This window comes from Aythya fuligula, chromosome 3, assembly GCF_009819795.1.
Source record: "Aythya fuligula isolate bAytFul2 chromosome 3, bAytFul2.pri, whole genome shotgun sequence".
Taxonomy (NCBI): Eukaryota; Metazoa; Chordata; class Aves; order Anseriformes; family Anatidae; genus Aythya; species Aythya fuligula.
The window spans coordinates 61229459-61248382 of NC_045561.1; the positions used below are offsets into that span (position 1 = coordinate 61229459).

The 18924-nt window shown below is 37.8% G+C and overlaps 1 protein-coding gene across 1 annotated transcript in view; it reads right to left on the reverse strand.

Annotated features, from left to right (window-relative positions):
- The window catches only part of RNGTT (RNA guanylyltransferase and 5'-phosphatase), a 179385-nt gene that overhangs the window by 116266 nt on the left and 44195 nt on the right, over nucleotides 1-18924 (reverse strand). Inside the window, exons 9-10 of the mRNA XM_032184677.1 lie at nucleotides 14142-14277; nucleotides 5368-5439 (exon numbers count right to left, since the gene is read on the reverse strand). Coding sequence (XP_032040568.1) covers nucleotides 5368-5439; nucleotides 14142-14277 — 208 coding nt within the window. The remainder of the gene's footprint in view (nucleotides 1-5367; nucleotides 5440-14141; nucleotides 14278-18924) is intronic.

The following is an 18924-nucleotide window of genomic DNA, read 5'->3' on the forward strand; positions in this document are numbered from 1 at the left end:
TATTCTTACCATTGCAATCTGCTCTCAGGAAAACTTGGCTAGAGTTTAAAAATTTAAAGGCCAGGGTTAGAAAGAAAAATAAAAGTACAATTCTTTTTCAGCATCTTTGCTAAGAATCTATTAATTAGATCCTACATGATGCCAGAGTACTTTTTATTAGTTAACTATGGAAAAAACACAAACAGTTCCTTAGCTTTAGTGTTTATACATCTACACGCAGCTACTGAGTACAAGGTAAGAAAAAGCCTGTCAAAGCAAGGTTTTCCAGAAGGAGCTGTCTCAGAGATGAGCAGAGAAGGAAGACATTTTCTTTTGTAGGTTGTTTCTGATAACGGGGATTTGGATTTGCTTGTGTTTACTTCTGGGACTTAATTTTTCTGTTGTCAGCATCCTCTATTAAACTAGAATCACCCACCAAATTTGAACATTTTACAATTCAGGTGAAAGAGATAATACTATACAACTACAGTTATTACGAGCTTATCTACATATAGCCAAAATACGGGAAGCTGGACAGCACAGTACCTGAAGTACTGTGCACCTGGATTACTGCGTTCAGCTCTGAGGCCCCAAGCACACAAAGGACATGGACTTATTTGAACGAGTCCAGAGGAGGGCTACAAGGATGGCCAGAGGGCTGGAGCACCTCTCCTGTGAGGACAGGCTGAGGGAGTGGGGGTTGTTCAGCCTGGAGAAGAGAAGGCTCCAGGAAGACCTCACTGCGGCCTTCCAGTACGTAAAGTGGGCCCACAGGAAAGCTGAGAAGGGACTCTGGCAGGGAGTAGAGCGATAGGACAAGGCGTAATGGCTTTAAACGATAGGTTTAGATTAGATATTAGGAAGAAATTCTTTACACACAGGGTGGTGAGGCCCTGGCACAGGCTGCCCAGAGAAGCTGTGGATGCCCCATCCCTGGAGGTGCTCAAGGCCAGGCTGGATGGGGCTTTGGGCAACCTGGGCTGGTGGGAGGTGTCCTTGCCCATGGCAGGGGGTGGGACTGGGTGGGCTTTAGGGTCCCTTCCAACCCAAACTTAAAGTTTCAGTACCAGCACCCTGCCCCTGGCACAGTTTCATGTATTACTATAGATGTGTGTAGCCTCTAAGAACGTGGTTTTGAGAGATAATTTTATATACACTGAGGTGTTTTTTGTTGTTGGTTTGTTTGTGTTTTGTTTTAAGAAAGATCCAAGCAAAGCAGAGAAAAAAAAAAAAAAAAAAACAGTAGGGATTGCTCTGGGTTTCCTCAAAGAGTTGAGGCTGAAAGGTTGACTTATTTCATTTGCATGTAGCTTCCTTTCTAAGGATTTGCTTTTAGCATGTGGGATGAAAGCAGTGATACAGCAATGTCATATTTTGAGTTGCTATTAATAATAATTAACATTATGATTCAGACTGAACAAAATGACAACAGTCTTTTTTAATCTCCCAAAGAATTTGTTTTTCCTGACATAGGCGCGTCTTGTAGCACAACGGGATGACTTATCATAAGCTTCTGGAAACTGCATGTCACACAAACAAGGATTAAAAAGAAACAAAACCAAATTGTTCCATCAAAAACCATGAAAACTGACTTTTTCAGTGGTTACAGGTGATAAACATCACAATTCGATAGAAGATTTATCCTAGAAGATGACAGCCAAGAGATTATTTCCGTGTTTTCCCTGCGAACTCCAGTATATGTCTCTCCCAATCACTGAAACCCATTTTTTTCCTTCTTCCTAAGACTTGTCCTGTCTACATACTTAGAGTCAAACGCTCAGAACATACTTCAATCAGTCTATTTTCTTGGTTTCTTTCACCTCTTTCTAGAAGGCTGTTGTAGTTGATTCCTGATATACCACAGCAAAATTGAGAAGCTGAGTAACAATAAGCCTCACCGATACCAATATGATTAAAATTTTAAGACGGGTCTTCTTCCACTCTCTCATCTCTAAATCTTCTCCCTTGTTATTCTCTTTAAATTGTTCCAGAGCCTCACCATTATGTTTCTGTTACCATTCTCTCCTGATGATCACATCATCCTTACTTGCAGTGGTTTCCTCACCTTTTCTATGTCAAGCTCAGATGAAATGCTGAACAAGTCTGGAGAAAGATCCTACAACGTACTGAGACACTTCACTCAGTGATTCCATGATCTTCTCCCAAATCACTGTATTGTACACAAAATTAAAACCCTTATCTTTATTCCCAACTGATCCATGCCAAGCAGACCACTGCTGCTCTTAAATCTCATTTTAATATTTGTCTCAAAGAGGTAACTTTTCAAAATTTCCTGTCTCAGACCGGTTCCCTTGTCTAACTGCTACACTTCCAAACAACCATTTTAAGAAAATTTAGCCCCCAAAAGAAAGGTAGCAAAGAACTAAAATAAATACAAGAATAGAGTACAGCCCAGTTTTGAAGCATGACAATAGTGCTGGGTGAAAACACTGAGAATTGTTCAAAGTGATATTACAGCAAATGACAATTGGAAAGTTTAAATTATGACATTATTTTGCTGTGATCTAAAATGTTAATTCCATGATTTTTCTCTGTATATGTTAACAGCCTTCGCTGTACTATTTACAGCCATCCTGAGGGGCGCAAGTTGACGTAATTCTTACTATAAATGTATCGTGCAATCTGCAGAGCTATCTACCACCTTACTTCAGCACTGTTCTGTATTTCTGTGTTGGTGCTGGTCATCCTAACGCAAATTCTCCGCGGTATTAACAGTGCACAAAATGTCTTTGGGACTTAGTGTAGAATTTGTGAATTTAGTATTTTGGAAGAAATCTTCTGATAAAACCCAGAAAACTTTGTGCATTTAGCTAGTGTAGGAAGGCGTGCGTGCAAAATAGGTTGAATAGTTAGGAATAAAGTCAACTGAAAGTACCTCTAGTTCACTAGACCTGACTTAAATATAAAGTTTGCCTGAGCAGACAGAAGTGTTCATCAGCAGCTTGTATTCACCTTTTTCCCCACTGCAGTGCAGCATCTCCAGCAGCAGAGCAAGCAGAGGATGGGATGGGGATATGCTGGACATCTTGTCATTTAGATGATGGCTGGTGAGTACGGTAACCCCACTACTCACCTTCAGAAGAAACAACTACTTGCAAGATCCAAAGCAGCAGCGCAGAACCCCTGAGCACTTCGTGTAGCCCTCTGCTGCTGAGGGGGTGCTTTTGGAGTGGGGGTTGGTTACTTGCAGGGGGGTGTTTTGTTTTGAAACGGAACTGGTGTTTTGTGTAATTACTTGATTTGAAGCTCTACTAGGAAAATTACACGAACTGACTTACACACCCTAAAAAAGGAACCAATTCTTTCCTGCCAATTACAAGTTTTCAATACATTTACCTCTCTTTGTGATAAAATTCTGTTGACCACTTCTTGCCAAACCAAACATCCTCGGGTGCCCAGTTTTGTAATTAACTATCTAAAATTAACCTCAAATCCGCTATAGTTTTTAATCTTTGTGGTAGGACCATTGCTAATGAACTCTTGCAGCTGAAGCCCTGCTTGTACTCATCCTGATAACATTGTTTTAATTTGTCCTTGACATTAAAATTGTATTATATGCTAACCAATTCCACAGTCCCAATGTTATAAAAACAAAGCAAAACAAAAACATAACACTAAGTTTAAAGCATTTACAGCCCTGCCCAAAAGCAGACTTTCCTCAAACCTTAACAATCCTCTGAAAACCCCCATCATTTCTGCTGTTTGTGATGTAGGATTCTTCATGTTAAGTTTGGGCATTTCCTACAAATGAGAGTTCCCTTCCCTCACACCCCAAAAAAAACATTGCACCAAAATATTTACAACTTTGGTAGGACAGCATATGCCAAACTGAGGGCAGACTGTTCATTTCTTACCTTTCCATTATTTTTCCCAGGGAAAGTAACAGCAGTGAGTGGCAAGTTAGACATTAAGAGTAGAAATGAGGAACAACAAGAAGGAAAATAAACATGGAATCACAGGTGGTGGAACAAGTGGAAAAAAAAAAAAAAAAAACAAGGAAAAATGACTATGCTTCCCAACATACCACCATCTTTTTTTTTTTTGTGTCTAGTACCATGGCTCAGTCTGTAATTCCCCCAATTTCCACGAAATTCCCCCCCATTTCCAGGAAAGCAGGCTCCAGTACACCTAACAGTTCCTTTGGGAAAACAAGTGCCATAACTCTGAATGCCCCCCATTCTCCTCCTTTCTCCCAGCTTTTAATTCCAAGCACAAAATCACATGGTATGGGACATCCCTTTGGTCAGTCTGGGCCAGCTGTCCTGGCTGCATCCCCCCAGCTCTCAGCCTCCTCACTGGCAGGGCAGCACGAGAAGCAAAAAAGAGTCAGACATTGTGCAAGCTGTGCTCAGCAACACCTGGAACACTGATGAACTGTCAACACTGGTTTGGTAATAAAGCCAAAATACAGCACCGTATCAGCTACTAGGAAGAAAATAACTTTATCCCAGCAAAAAACAGCACACACATTTTGTTTTCACAACATTATTTTAAAGATATATGTTTAAATTGATCCTTCCTGAAACACATTTTCTTTTCCTTACACATAACTAGAGAAATCACCAGAAAATTTATTTCATAAGTGGTAACAAGTGAAACATACTGTCGAGTTTAGTTCTTCAAATAAGCTTCAAATAGGAGGCCCTTTCATAAGGCCATCTTCAAATTTCACATATATCATGACTTTGAAGGGATAAATACAAGAAATTAAACAAAAAAAATCTACAAAGGTAACATACAATAGCCCTTTGGTGACTTTCAGCCACTTAACATATTTGAAAGCTGCTGTAAAAAAGAAGTTTCTTGTTCTCCCCATTTTTCAACAGTTCTCTGCTGTGACCAGAGATTTGATTTCTAGCTGTCAAAACAGGCTTCTCCTTTTCCACAACGTTTTTCTTTCTCACATATTTGCCCTACAGCCAGCGTAAACAGGAGAGTCTGCTGTTGAGCACAACTATTAGAGGACCAGATGCCTGGTTTCAAAGAGAAATTTGAGAAGCAGGTGATGGAGTAGCCTAGCAAGGAGCGCTGTGATGCTCGGGTAACATGTATGCCACTGACAGGCTAGCTTCTCCATCCACTCTCAATTTTCACTCTCTGTATTTCAGACACGTTCTAGAAATGGGAAATTTTCACACAGTGTTTAGCAGACTGTTTCAAACCACCATCACATGGAAATGAATCAATGCCTATTAGCAGGCTGCTTTCGATCTTAATTCTGATGCGCTGCATTTTATTGACCTGCAAAATACCCAGACGCTCTTGGTGCTAAGGCTTATTCTCAAACTCTTAATAATACAGATGAGATTAAAACAGAAATGAGAATCAATAACTAATGATAAAACCAATAAAACCAAAAGTACTTACATTAAACTTAATAATGTCATATATCAAGTACCGAGGAACAACCTGTCCGTTAACCTTGTCAATGATCATTTCCTAAAACAAACAAAAAGACATTTAGGTTTATCTCATGAATACAAAAAAATAGTTAGCACATTTTTACCTAGCATTTATATTTAGTGAGTATACCTGTGAGCATGATGTAATTGAATAATGGCCACATTTTTATATCAAATATATTTTATAGTATGTCAGCATTATAGAAGTATTATTGCCCTAAATTCCTCATGAAGCATTCAGCAAGAAGCCAAGGAGCTGTCCTAAGGTTCCACGTTTTGATCTGCAACACTTACCCATTAGTTTCTCCACAGCTTTCAAAATCATTACTTTCCTTGAGAGAATAATGTGTTTTTAAAAACCTCAATAAAAACTGCAATCCTAAATCAACTAACCGATTTTGGAAATCCCACCTACAAGAAGAACCGGTAAACAAGCTAAGAACAAGCATTAACATCCATTTTCTATGTTCAGCTGGGATCATTTCACATTAGCTGTGCTCTAAGCAGCGGTGACAAGTGAAATTTCTTTGAATGTTGCATTGTGACTCAGCAGTAGGGTTCCTTCAAATGGAAGTATCACAGATAGCATCTGTATCACATGAAGCTTGTTACAATTCAATAAATGCTGGTAACCCATCTTGAAAATACGTCGGCAAGGAGAAAGTCTACTAATGATCATCATACAATAAATATATGTACCTTAAATGCTGACACTTACATCTGTACTCAGACTTGGGATATGAATTAGACACAGATTATTAGTTGATTAAACTAATACAAATGATTTAGTTTCATGTAAATTAGTCACGATTGAAAATGGTAGCAGTCAACCAATTGGTAAATCTTTCTCAGGCACAATTTTGAAATACTCATTTCTCTAAATAATAAAATATTATATATGTATAAAATATTAAAAAATAAACAAACTATTCACTTCTCTAAATACTACGTGTCTTCCTCCATCCTGCTCTCCACCACCCAATTACTGGTTATTAAGATACTTGTATCTAAGGACTTTTTGCTGCCAATAAAAAAAAAAAAAAAAAAAGAGAATTCCAAATTCACATACATGACATGAAACAATAAAAGATAAAAAAAGATAAAAATATTTCACTATAACATGACAAAAACAAAGCTATGCACTCATTAATTAATCCCAAAGAGAACTTTACATCAACTCAAATTCATTTAAATGTTCCCTGCTAGTTCAAGAGCATTTTTGTTTTACAACCCAACATCGCAACTTCTCTTAGAGTCCCTAACTTCCACAAAGTGAACTCTAACAAGATTTTCATTGTAAGATTAATTTTAAGTCTGTGCACATACCAAACTTCTTGAATTGTACCTAGAATTTAATCACATTTGGCTTTAAAAAAAATAAGCAAGCAGTTTGAAAATGTAAATTTGTTTCAAAGTAAATACAAAGCTTGAGGCACTTAAAGCTTAACTAGAAAACTCAAACCTATTGTTCTCAAATAACAATAGGGAAGCAGAAGTTGTCTTTTTTTTTTTTTTTTTTTTTTTAAATCTCATCTTTTATAAAGTGAATACAGAAATGGAGATTGTTTTTTCATGGCCAAGCCCAAAAGATACTCTGAATGACTAATCTGAATGCTGCAAAGCTAGCATTTGTATACAAAACCCTGAAAACATGCCAGGGCCTGGTATGAAAAGATTTGAAGTCTAATTTTCTAAAATCTGAATCTCTGGATATCCTTTTTAAAACTAATTATAAAATACAGCCAAGAGGACCATGCGTGATCTTTAAGTTTTCTCTGGAACATTTAGTTTTAACTCACAAATATATATATATATTTTTTTCTCTACTTCACATGTGTATAAACCTTTTCACCCTATTACGGGTTAGGCCAGCCTCCTTTTGCCACATTTCCTTTTCTTTTCTTCCTCCTCCCTGCCTCTTGTTCTCTGTGCAGATCCTGACTGAAATCCCTACTACCAAACGCAGGGTAACGCGATGTGCTTCGGTAGCAGAGATGACAAATTCCCGTCTTGCTCATCTCCATCACGACACTGGCGTTGGCTGCTCCATTAGTTACGCCAATATAACTGTCATAAGGCAAGAGCTGCAATGTGCTCATAGGAATGATTCAGATTAAAAGTACTCTAACACATCGTTATTTAAGACGCTGATTTCAGAGCCTTTCTTGAAATTGCAAGAATTGAACAACACCTCAGGGATTAGATCTCAGAAGCAAGTTCATGGAAATATGAACTATTTGAAGAACTCATCAAATTCAAACTCACTCATTCTGATCTGATTAATAACCTGATACTATGAGGCTACATTTAAGCCGATTTCTAGATAACTAAAATCTTCAAATTAAAAACATTCACATAGCAACATAACAGAACACAAAAGTATCCACAAGATACACCTGCACCCGTGCACTGCTTTTTATATACCCTGTGTAGGTTTACAGGCACTGTGGGGTGTTTCCATGTTACCACTACTAGGAAATCTGATTTTTACCACTTGCTCATTAGCTGCCACTTCAGATACTAGCTTAACCTGCAGGTTTGCAGAAGGAGGTCCAATAACCAGTTTCTTTAATGTAATCTGGAAAACTGTGCTGGTGTTAATCTTCTTCTCTGGTGCTGCAGTGCAGAGTCTTACAGCTATCAGAAACAGCAACTGTGCTAAAAGCATGGAGCTGGACACAAACCAAAAAGAACGATGGTGGACTGACAGCTCAGGGAACCCCCCGTCTTTCCATGAATAACTTATCTAGCAAGCAACTTGGACTTAAAATAGTCCAAAATTTGATCACAAAGCAAAGGATCTCATCTTACCAGTAACTTACAGAATGTGCATTTGGTTGAAACAGAGTATGAAGTCAGACCCAATCACACATGTTTATTGCTCCTTTTCCCCTTGCATTTCCCTTTATCCACCTACCTTCAATGCAATTCTAGCCACTGCTGTCTTTCAGGAATACAAAGAGCTTTAAAAAAAAAAAATATACTGCACAAGATGCCAGGTTTTGCAAACTCCGAGTTGTAAGCTGTGCCATTCCTGACAGAGCTTACAAATACACAAGGTCTGTACTGACACAGGAACGTGAAAGGTTCTCACCCTACACTGACTGCAGTTCTGCAGGACATCATCAGTGTGCATTGCTCCCCGCGTTCATGCACCCAGTAGGTTTTAAATTAAAGCTCCAGGAGAGCCACATCCATCTAGGACGTCACATGTCAGACACTCCACCAAAAGGACATAAAGGGCAGAGTGGCTGAAACCTTCCATTTATTTGACTTGAAGACAAGGAGGGTTCAAGGATGCCAAAAAGGCATCTGAGATTGATGTACATTTATGATATATAACAACATGTATGCCTATACCACTGTTGCTGTTTTAAAATTTAAGTAATATAACATGACTTAGTCACATGGGCTGAACTTTTGGGTGGACCTGTGCGGTGTCAAGAGTCGGACTTGATGATCCTTAAGGGTCCCTTCCAACTCAGGATATTCTATGATTCTATGATTCTATGACAGCCTTAAATGCTTGGAAAAACAAACAAACAAACAGAAGTGTGTGTGTTTTCTGTTAGTGCTGTTTCTAAGAAAACCCTCACCCAGCTGAATTTCACTGCATGTTCTGCCACACTTGTGAGCAGTTTTGAACACCCAATGTTTTGCTCCCAAACACAGATGACTGACAGTTAGTTTTATTTGTGAAATGATGGGAATGTCCTGACAGCTCAGAGATCACATCTTATCTCATTAGCTGAAAAAATGCTTTTTATACACTTAAATATACAGTGTATAAAAACAGTTTTATATACTATATATTTAAAATGAGCCCTTGTTCACACAGATATTAAATAGCAATTCAAAGGAAGAAAATATTTCAAGCCTAAGGACATCTCTGCATTATCTACTAAATTGTTCCAAAGCTGTGTACAATATCAAAAAACTTTTTGCAAGTAACTAGCTTTCTTGCATGGCAGCCAAAACCATTGATGCACTTCATTCGTTCCCTCAGACTGTGGTAGAAAGACAAAACATTTGGCTTTCTAGAGGAATACCTCATATTATGCTAGTCACCTGTAGGTAGTGTTCAAATTAGTTTTAATGAGCTTTGCAGAAAACTTTCTTCCATGCCGGAGGAATAAACACAACTGAAGGACTGGAGATGAGCACGAAGTATTGCGGAAAATCTCTCGTCACCCGAGATGTAATTGATCACAGTAAGAACTGTTCGCAAGTAATTTCAGCTTGAAGTGAACCCTAAATGCATTTGAGATTCTCAAAGACAACCGCATGAAAGGCTTACATCAGAAGCCTTAAAGCAAGTTAAGAGTTCACTGAATTCATGGAAATTACCAAAGTTTTATGCATTGTCGCTCTGAATAAAGTTGGAGAGACTACTTAATCTTTTGTATTCTGAACACGTGCAACTGTTTCACTGCATGGCACTGATGAGTTAGAATTCGTCTATTTTCTTTTCTTCTTTCTTACACTTTCAGGATTAATGCAGTGCAATGCCATTTGGGCACTTCATTCTATATTATCGTTCTCTGAAAGCAAAAAAGCTACTTCAAGGAGAGTAAGTATGAACTATGTCAACCTGTAATTAAAGAATTAATTCCAACAGTATTAATTAGCAAAATATGTTAATGCAAAAAAGCCAAATTTTTCTTCACATAGATTAAGAAATCATGCATATATTCAGAGTAAAGGAACAGTTATGAAAATTATCTCTTGGCATGAACGTTAAAGAAATATTGAATTTCAAAGTTAAGCTTCTGATATTTCAAACAGTAAACAAGTTCTAGCATCAGACCTGTTGAAAGGAATCGCAATTGAAAAGAAATATATTCCAAACTTTTTGTTTTTATTATTATTATTTAACTGACCACACAAAGTAACTTAAAAGTCTGCACTATGGAAGTGTTTATCCATCCAAAGATTTTAGTTTTATCTCAAGGTCCATTACTCAACCAAGACTTCATTTCATTTTGCTTTTTACTTTATAAAACAAACAAACAAACAAAAAAACACACTAGTTTTATGCCAAGAGTGAAATATTCAAATAAACTTTAACAACCAAACTTTTACAAAGCAACAAATTAGGAGAAGTTACAGCTCATACCCTAGGTAACTGTGAATGTGTGATGCAACTAATGACTGGCTGTAAATTCTTTCAACTTCTTTTATTCTTAAGAGACAAACTACGAACATGGGAGTCACAAAATGCCAGATCAGAGCCCCTCTCATATGCCTCACAGTCACTGCCATGTTTACATAGACACCAATATATGTGCTCCCCTGCCATCCACCATATGCATATTAGCCCACCTTAGTAAATCACCTGTTTTAAGACACAGAAGAGAGAAGCCGTGCCCCTGAAGAACTATTTAAATAATCCTTTCCAAAGACTTCCTAATAAACCAATTGCTACAAAGCAATGACAGCAAACTATTTGCTCCTTTACAATTCTGTGGTGAGAGACAATGAAGTCAAAGGCAACCTATAATTTAACTCCGAGATAGATGACTTGCCCAACCTCAGCCTGAAAACTTCACCATATCTCAGTAATAAGGTGCAGCTCTTACTCCATGAAGTCTGCATTTCTAATAAAACTCTGAGTCACTTTCCTCAGCAGGAAAGCACTGCACAATTCAAGGTGCCTATAAGGAAAACAAAGGCATCATATGGACAGAACATACTTTACAGCTTATTCTTCACTGGTTTATGACCAGAATAATGTGAAATATATTTGTGCAGTAAGCTTTAAATTCTCAAAACCATCTGAAATCTCTCCCTAACTTATCAATTCTTCCTGTACCTCCTCCAGTGGCAGTCTGGCATTGTAATTTTCCTTCTTAAAGGGCAATTCAGTAGAATTTCTTCCTGAAACTATTAAGGTCCTTCCCAGATTCAGGTCCTACAAAAAAAGTACACTTTATTCCGTGTATCAGCTGATCATTATTAGCAGGATGATTCTGCACACATAGATCTTCATCCATTATAAATAAAAATCTCAAATCTTCTCCTTTCTATCTCAACTTTTGTATGCACCTTCTTTCAATCTCCTTTTTCTCTATAGGCATCCATCAAAGTTATTTCATGGACTCCTAGCCAGTAACACCTGAAGATTCTAATTAATGTCAAAAAGCAGATTTTTCCTTTTAAAGATACTGTTGGTTTAAAGTTAACTGGGTGTTCAACTCATCGCAAAACATCTGTCATTTCAACAAGTTTAGCTGCTTGTGAAATATGATTTAATGAACTATAGCAATGGACTACACTTCCCCCTCCCCTCTGCCCCAAAGTCCTGGTATAGCAAATTACTTTAATAAAGCATTGCATGTGTTATTTAGCCGTGCAGGCTGAAAAAAACAACAGCTTCAGAAGAGCAAGCTCCAGTTTTTTCTCATGCTTCCCTGTATGCTTATAGAGCCAATGCTTTCTTCAACCTTTGGATACTCCTTCAACATCACAGCTAAAGGGTGAGGGAAAAGAAGAAAGAGTCCAAACCCTTGGGCTCAAATGTTTTGGAGAGTGGTGAGCTGAGCACTCTCACTCCCACTGACTGTCTTCTCACCTGACAGGTGAAGTCAGTGTAAGCAGAGCTCTGAAACATGTCCTGACAGAGTGTTCATCCTGTTTACCCCATGGGCCACAAGGGGCACATCACTGAAAGAACTATGTGAAGTGTACTGACCACAGGCAATTTCAGCAAGGGATTCAACTGCAGTTTCAGAAGCTCTGCTATCATCCACAAGCATTGTTTGGGTTAGGAATTAATAATTCCTAGATGGGAAGAATGGGAGGAACTCTCTTCAACAAAAGAGGATTGCAGCATACGGACACTGGCAAGCCATTGCTTTTTTTCAAGAGCCTTAGAAGGAGCAGAAAGAAAAAATAGTACCCATCTTACCTCAACAGTATGGAGCCTAATGTATGCCATTAAGAATATTTTGAATATCCTTACATACGTGGTTAGGAACATGCCTGGCTCCTTCCAGACATGACAGCTTGTGCAACCCCTTTTGAGCTGAGAACATCACATTTACCACAGTATGCTCTCAATTTTTCAGTAAAGCAAAAGGCAGTGGGAACATTACGTTTATACCTTGCAACAACGCTCCTCACACAGAATTGAACGATCACAGAACATCCTGAACCGGAAAGCGTTGTGACCCACAAGGGCCACTGAGTCCAACTCCTGGCTCTGCACAGGACCACCCAAAAACCAAGCCATGTGTCTGAGAGCGTTCTCCAAACACTTCTTGAACTCCATCAGGCTCAGTGCTGTGCCTACTGCCCTGGGAAGCCTGTCCCAGTGCCTGACCACCCTCTGGGTGCAGCACCTTTCCCTAACCCCCAGCCTGACCCTCCCCTGTCCCAGCTCCATGCCGTGCCCTCGGGTCCTGTCGCTGTCCCCAGAGAGCAGAGCTCAGCGCCTGCCCCTCCGCTCCCCTCGTGAGGGAGCTGCAGGCCGCCATGAGGCCTCCCCTCAGCCTCCTGAACAAACCAAGGCTGAATAAACCAAGGGACCTCAGCTGTCTGACTCATATGTCATCCCCTCTAGGCCCTTCACCATCTTCATAGCCCTCCTTTGGACACTTCCTAACACCTCTGTGGCCTTTTAACACTGTGGCGCCCCAAACTGCACATGGTGCTCAAGGTGAGGCCGCACCAGCGCAGAGCAGAGCAGGACAGCCACTGCCCTCAGCCAGCTCGCAATGCTGTGCCTGATGCACAGATCCATTTCCATATGCTTCCCGTGTGTATTCAGTAAGACACGCCAGACACAAAAGTGACATTTAAAGTATACTGACAACAAAGGCCTGAGAAAGGAAAGAAAGTAACAGTGACAATGACAATATGGCCTTCCATACGTGAAAGGTGCACTGAGCTTCAGAAGACCAATATAGAAGAGCAACCCAGATATTCAGCATTTTACCAAGCAAGAGAGACAGCAAGGTAGAACAACTCCACTGCTACTGAAACACGATAAAGTGCATTCATATACCAAACACCTGCCAGGGTAGAAGAGCTAATGTCGTTCTTTTCTTCTGCTAAAATAGGGAGGTCGAAGAAGAAATATTCTCTTCTTGTGGCTACTGTACTGAAAAGCTTAGCAATTAAGAACGCTCCAGGAGAGCTTTTTAGCAAACACAGAGGTTTTACAGCTTGTTTTACAACTAGCTAACAAAGTTCATTAGCACATTTACATAATCTAAATTAGCATGACTGCTTAGAAATGTTTCAGTCAAACAACTAAACCATTTCTAAATTAGTCATTAATTCAAATTAGTTGAAAATAGAGATGACAGAAGCAAAAACATAAGTTTACAAGTCTATCAAAATATCAAAATTTTATCAAATTTTACAAATATTTACATTAACTGGGTTAAATTCACTATGTTTACCGAATCAAAAACATAAAGCTATAATGAGAGATGATGTTCTGCATTTATTTCTTTAGATTCTTTTCAAGCTTTTTCTCATACTCAGAGAATGTCATCTCAATACCTTGATTTATTTCAAAGACAAGTAAACAGCTCCCCCCAGAGCAGTTATCATTGCTATTCTGTAGATAAAAAGTGACTTATGAACAGCATGATTCCCACATTCAGCCAGTGGCTGAATCTATTACTCCTAAATCCCATGATTCACTGATCCAAGCCTAAAAAACTTGGTGCTGTTTCTGAACAAAAATAAATTGCTGAAATCATTACAATTATTATACAGTACGCTCCTTACCCCATCTAGAAGAGTGTTTGTTAGATGTGTCCGAAGATCTTTGCGAAATGGAAATTCCAGATTAGATACGTGAAAAATTGAATTGTCTCGATCAATCATGTAAACTTCATTCTTGCCATCAACAAGCATCATGTACCTGCAATGACAATGTTAAGATGTTAAAGATGCATCCTCTAGATCTATTTAATTTATCGTGTTAAAAACAATCCTGACAGATATTATAAGAGAGCATTTAGAAAGGAACTTTTTATAGTTTAAAATTGAAACTTATTGCTTCAAAAAAGCAGTTAGTTTGATCCAACTATCACCAAGAAAGTTCAGAATAAAAGTTTAAAATATACCTACATGAATGTCACTGTGTAAAGATAAAATTAATAAAGAATAGAGATTTCAAAACACTGTAAGAAATGCATGAGGCTAATTCAGTTAGATTTAACTAAAAAACCTTTCACTCCAATTTTTTTTTTTATTGAGTGGGCAAGAACTTTACCCATTATAAATCTGTAAAGCTTAATTCAAAGAAACATCTTTTCCTGACTATCCAACCCTGCAGTACTACAAAGTCTCAGCCAGATATCAAACCTCTTTTCATTAAAGCACTAGGAAGTTAGATAAGGAACATTCTTCTGTCACAGTACACATAAAGAAAACCCCAAAGCATACTGTGCTATCACAAGCAATTTGTGAGCTTGGTTCAGATGCAAACATCCAAGTTTTCTTAAAAAAATAAAAATAAAAAAATAAAAAAATCCTTACGTTATGACAGCACTTGGGAGCCCAAGTCAAGAATTTAAGACCTCTTTGTGCTAAACCCACAGAAGATTGTTCTAATCCTATACAGTTTACGTTCTGTATGCGATGAAAAACGGTGAACTAAAAGTCAAAGACTACAGGAGTTTCATCATCAACACCAAAATACCTTGAAATAGAGAAGGCATATTTTTGAAGTCTCCTTTCAGTAAAGAACTTTTCATAATTTTAGTAGTCCTCAAATACACTAACTGTGCTGGGAAGCATACAAAAATTACTTTTCATAATTCAACTAATTCTCCTTGGGAAGTCCTGGTTCTGAAGAAATAACAAGTTATCAGAAGTCTTTTCTGTAATTCACCATCACTCTTACAAGTAATGCCCACAGGATTTCTGCTGTCAGAGCAAAGCAGCAAGCATCCCCCAGAAACCCTTCAGGTGCTTGGTCTACACAGGCAGCTCAGCTGTTGCCAGCACAAATCCCACCTCTCGAAATCAGTAAATCTGATTACAGGAGCACAGATTCACCCATGCAGCTTAAATAAGTACTTCCTTCCACTGATAAGACTACAATCATAACACACTATAGATCAGCTTAACCAATATTTCTCCACAGTACATCGAGATGTTATGTATGCGTTGCACAAAGATAAAGATGACATGTAGGTGCAGAAATACTGAAGTCTTCGGGAGCGATAGGAGTAGATTAAATTAATGCAACTTCAAGAGAACCAAAAGCTGTACAAGATGGTCTATGAAAAAAAAATAATTCAATATATGCTTTTAACTAGATGACTTGATGCCAGTTCTTTAGAAGCAAGAATAACCTACAGACAAGATTAGCTCTTCAAACCATGCAAATGTACTTAAAACTAATTTTAAAAAGCAGGTTGTGTTTTTCCTCAAAAATTAAAGAAACCATGGGCAGGGAGAAAGAGGTATGTAAATGAGGGAAAAATTATGTACGCTATTTTTAAATTTAAGTAAAGTTAACTGACCATCTCTACCACGCTCACACACTCTTTACTGTCTTAAGCACATGCTTTCATTGCAATTTGCCTCAATGAGAAATCAACATCAGAAGCAAGTTCTAATACTTCAAAAGATATAGCACTTACTGTATCACATTTGTAATGATGACACAAGTATTGTTTTGGTAAGAGGTCTTACGACTGATTTTAAAGAAAATAGTCAAAAGGTTTGTTTTCAGCCATCTAAAACAGCTACAGGTTCAGAGGACATAAAGAAGGTTTCACAGAAATCTGTTAGTCAAACATCAAAAGGAAGATTAACAACACCACTTTCTCTAGGTCTTTCACTCAAAATCTATGGTGATTTATTTAAAATTGGGATAGGTCCCCAATTACTGTTGAGATTCCTGCTCTTTCAAACCATGACACTAACATTACATCTCCTCTCTCATAATCTCTTTTTCAACTGTTTCATTTTTAGGTATTTATATCACATTCTAAACAGCAAGAAAAATACAGGACTTAAGGATTGCACACAACGGATTTCCAATCAAAGACCACAAGAAATCACAATTATACTTACTTTAGAGCGCAAGTGAGAATGCATACACTTTGAAGACAAAAAACTGGTCTCATGACAATAAATGAGCCAATTTTAGGCCCTTTTGTATGGATCTCATGATAATATAGTTGCACTTACCAGCTACAGAAGACCTGCTGTGCAGGAGCAAGGCACTAGACTGATTCAGATGTGAGTTTTGAGAAGGTTTTGTTTGGTTTTGTTTTTTCCTTTTAAAGCTAGAAGACTGAAAACATCCCCCCCAATTTAATAAACTACTTTAATATACAGATTTAATACATTCAGTCGTAGCAAGGAAACACAGGCATACACAGCACATTAACGTTTTACTCTCTGCAAACTAGAGCTGAAAAAAAAATAAGGAAACAGAAGAAATCTATTGCATTATCTCATCCACCACCTTGACACAGAAAATCTCCAAATTACAAACATCTATGCTTAGGTCTATCTTTGAACTGTTTCCCACAACTGCCTTTGGAAACAGCTTGTTTCAAACATATCTCACAATATTCACCTATCTTCTCTCTGTGCTTTTCTCTTTCATGAGAAGAGCTAAGCACATTCTCTTTGTTTTAGAGAACAGGCTATATAAACTATATGAACTTGTACTCTCCCTGTAGAGTAGATTGTATTTAAATTATCATCACATTCACTTTAAGTATCAGAGCTTATTTCAAAGTTATTTCAATTCAGCTTGTAGTTTTGAGGGAAAGCTGTGCCACACATTCCTTTACACATATATAAATTAAAAGTGCAGGTAATTACATTATTTATCTCAGCCCAACAAAAGGGACAAAGTTACCCCTGAATTCCTAATCCAAAAGTCAGAGAACAGCTCAATATAGTGAAGAACAACTCTCCAAAACCTTAACGGCTTTAAAATTTTAGAAATCAAACTTCGGTCAAACCTACCTACCAGCAAGCAAATGCATAAAATTTAGCTCAAAAGCTCAAACTAGTGTTATCTTATACATCTTATTTATCTTACTGGTTACAACCAGTAAGTATTAACGTTAACTTGGAAAGTAATCGCAAAAAAAAAAAAATAAAAAAGTTTTTTTAGATCACAGTTTCTTGTTTTTCCATTTTAGCACTGACAGGAAAAACCACAGTTTCACTACCTGTAAAAATCAGTTATAAAAAAGTAACACATACCAATGGCCACCAAACACCCAGGATCGCACACTTAACAGTACCATTTTTTGCTTCTAAGAAAAAATTTCATTTTACTCCTAAGCTACATAACCAGCCAGCAAGTTAACTCAAGCAACTTACTTTTGCCTGGCATTCCATTTATAGCAGGATATTGTGCAAATATTTTTCATAGTTGGACCTTGTTAAGTGAAATTTAAGTGAAGTGAAAGATTTGAGGAATCTTTCAAGTCCCTGGATCCACTTTGTTGAGAATCTCCTCCTAAAGACAACTACAATTAAATTGCACATCCCAAAGCTAATGATATCCAGTATCAAACTGGAAAGTTTTGTGCAACAATTTCAAGTTTTTGAACATTATTAGCACACAGAGAGGGTATTTCCCCCCAAAAAATATTGTCTTCAACTTGATTTGAGTTCTACCTCGAGGCTAAGAATAAATCCCAGTCTTTAAGAGAGACTCAGTAAAAGACTTCAGTAATTTAGAGCAAGATTTTATAGATCATCTGCTCTCCTGTTGTGCAACACACATGAAAAAGAGCAGCAAGGCTGCCAAGAGAAAAGGTAGGTTTAAAATATATGTATGCTTTCAGGAACTTGCCATATTTTAGGCAGCGTACGATAATGCTAACAGCAATTATCCGAAAGCAAGGCCAAAATTAGAATTCACATTTGCAACAAAACATCACATTGCTCTGATTAGAACTAAGCCATGAAATCATCCATTCCTTTAAGTCTCTCTTGTGCTTCAAATCCATCCGTTTTGATTACGAGCTCACACGACAACAGAAGTGACCTATTCCACTGCCTAAGAGCTGTAGGGGATGCAGTGGCTGGGATGGCAGCTGGTTTCTTTATGGAGGGCTGTTATCCTATTGCAAAGCCAGTCTGGCTCTTTGAGATGCATTATACACTTCTAGAATATTTTTGTACACTATAAAGACATAACTTTAATCCACATAATAATCCTACAGGTGTCAAATATAGAAATATTTTTCAGCAAATCAGCTACAAATATTTGCTGTAATTTAGCCACTAAAAGTTAGTAACTTTATTCAACTAACAACCAAAACAAAGCTAGATAATTCCTTAGGTCTTCTATTAAAATTTCTAAGAAATTTCCAAGACTGCCTAAACAGTTTTGTTTCTTTAAGAGGTAGGTATTTCAATTATCTAGAGAAGAAATTCAGTGTCACTGTGATTACAGAAAGCATGACTTGAGAGAAGTGTGGACAAACTCACTTGATGTAAATAAAATAAATGTTCTATACATAAAAACTCTCAATCTGTTCCAAACAACAGAATTCATCAAAACATAAATTGTTACCAA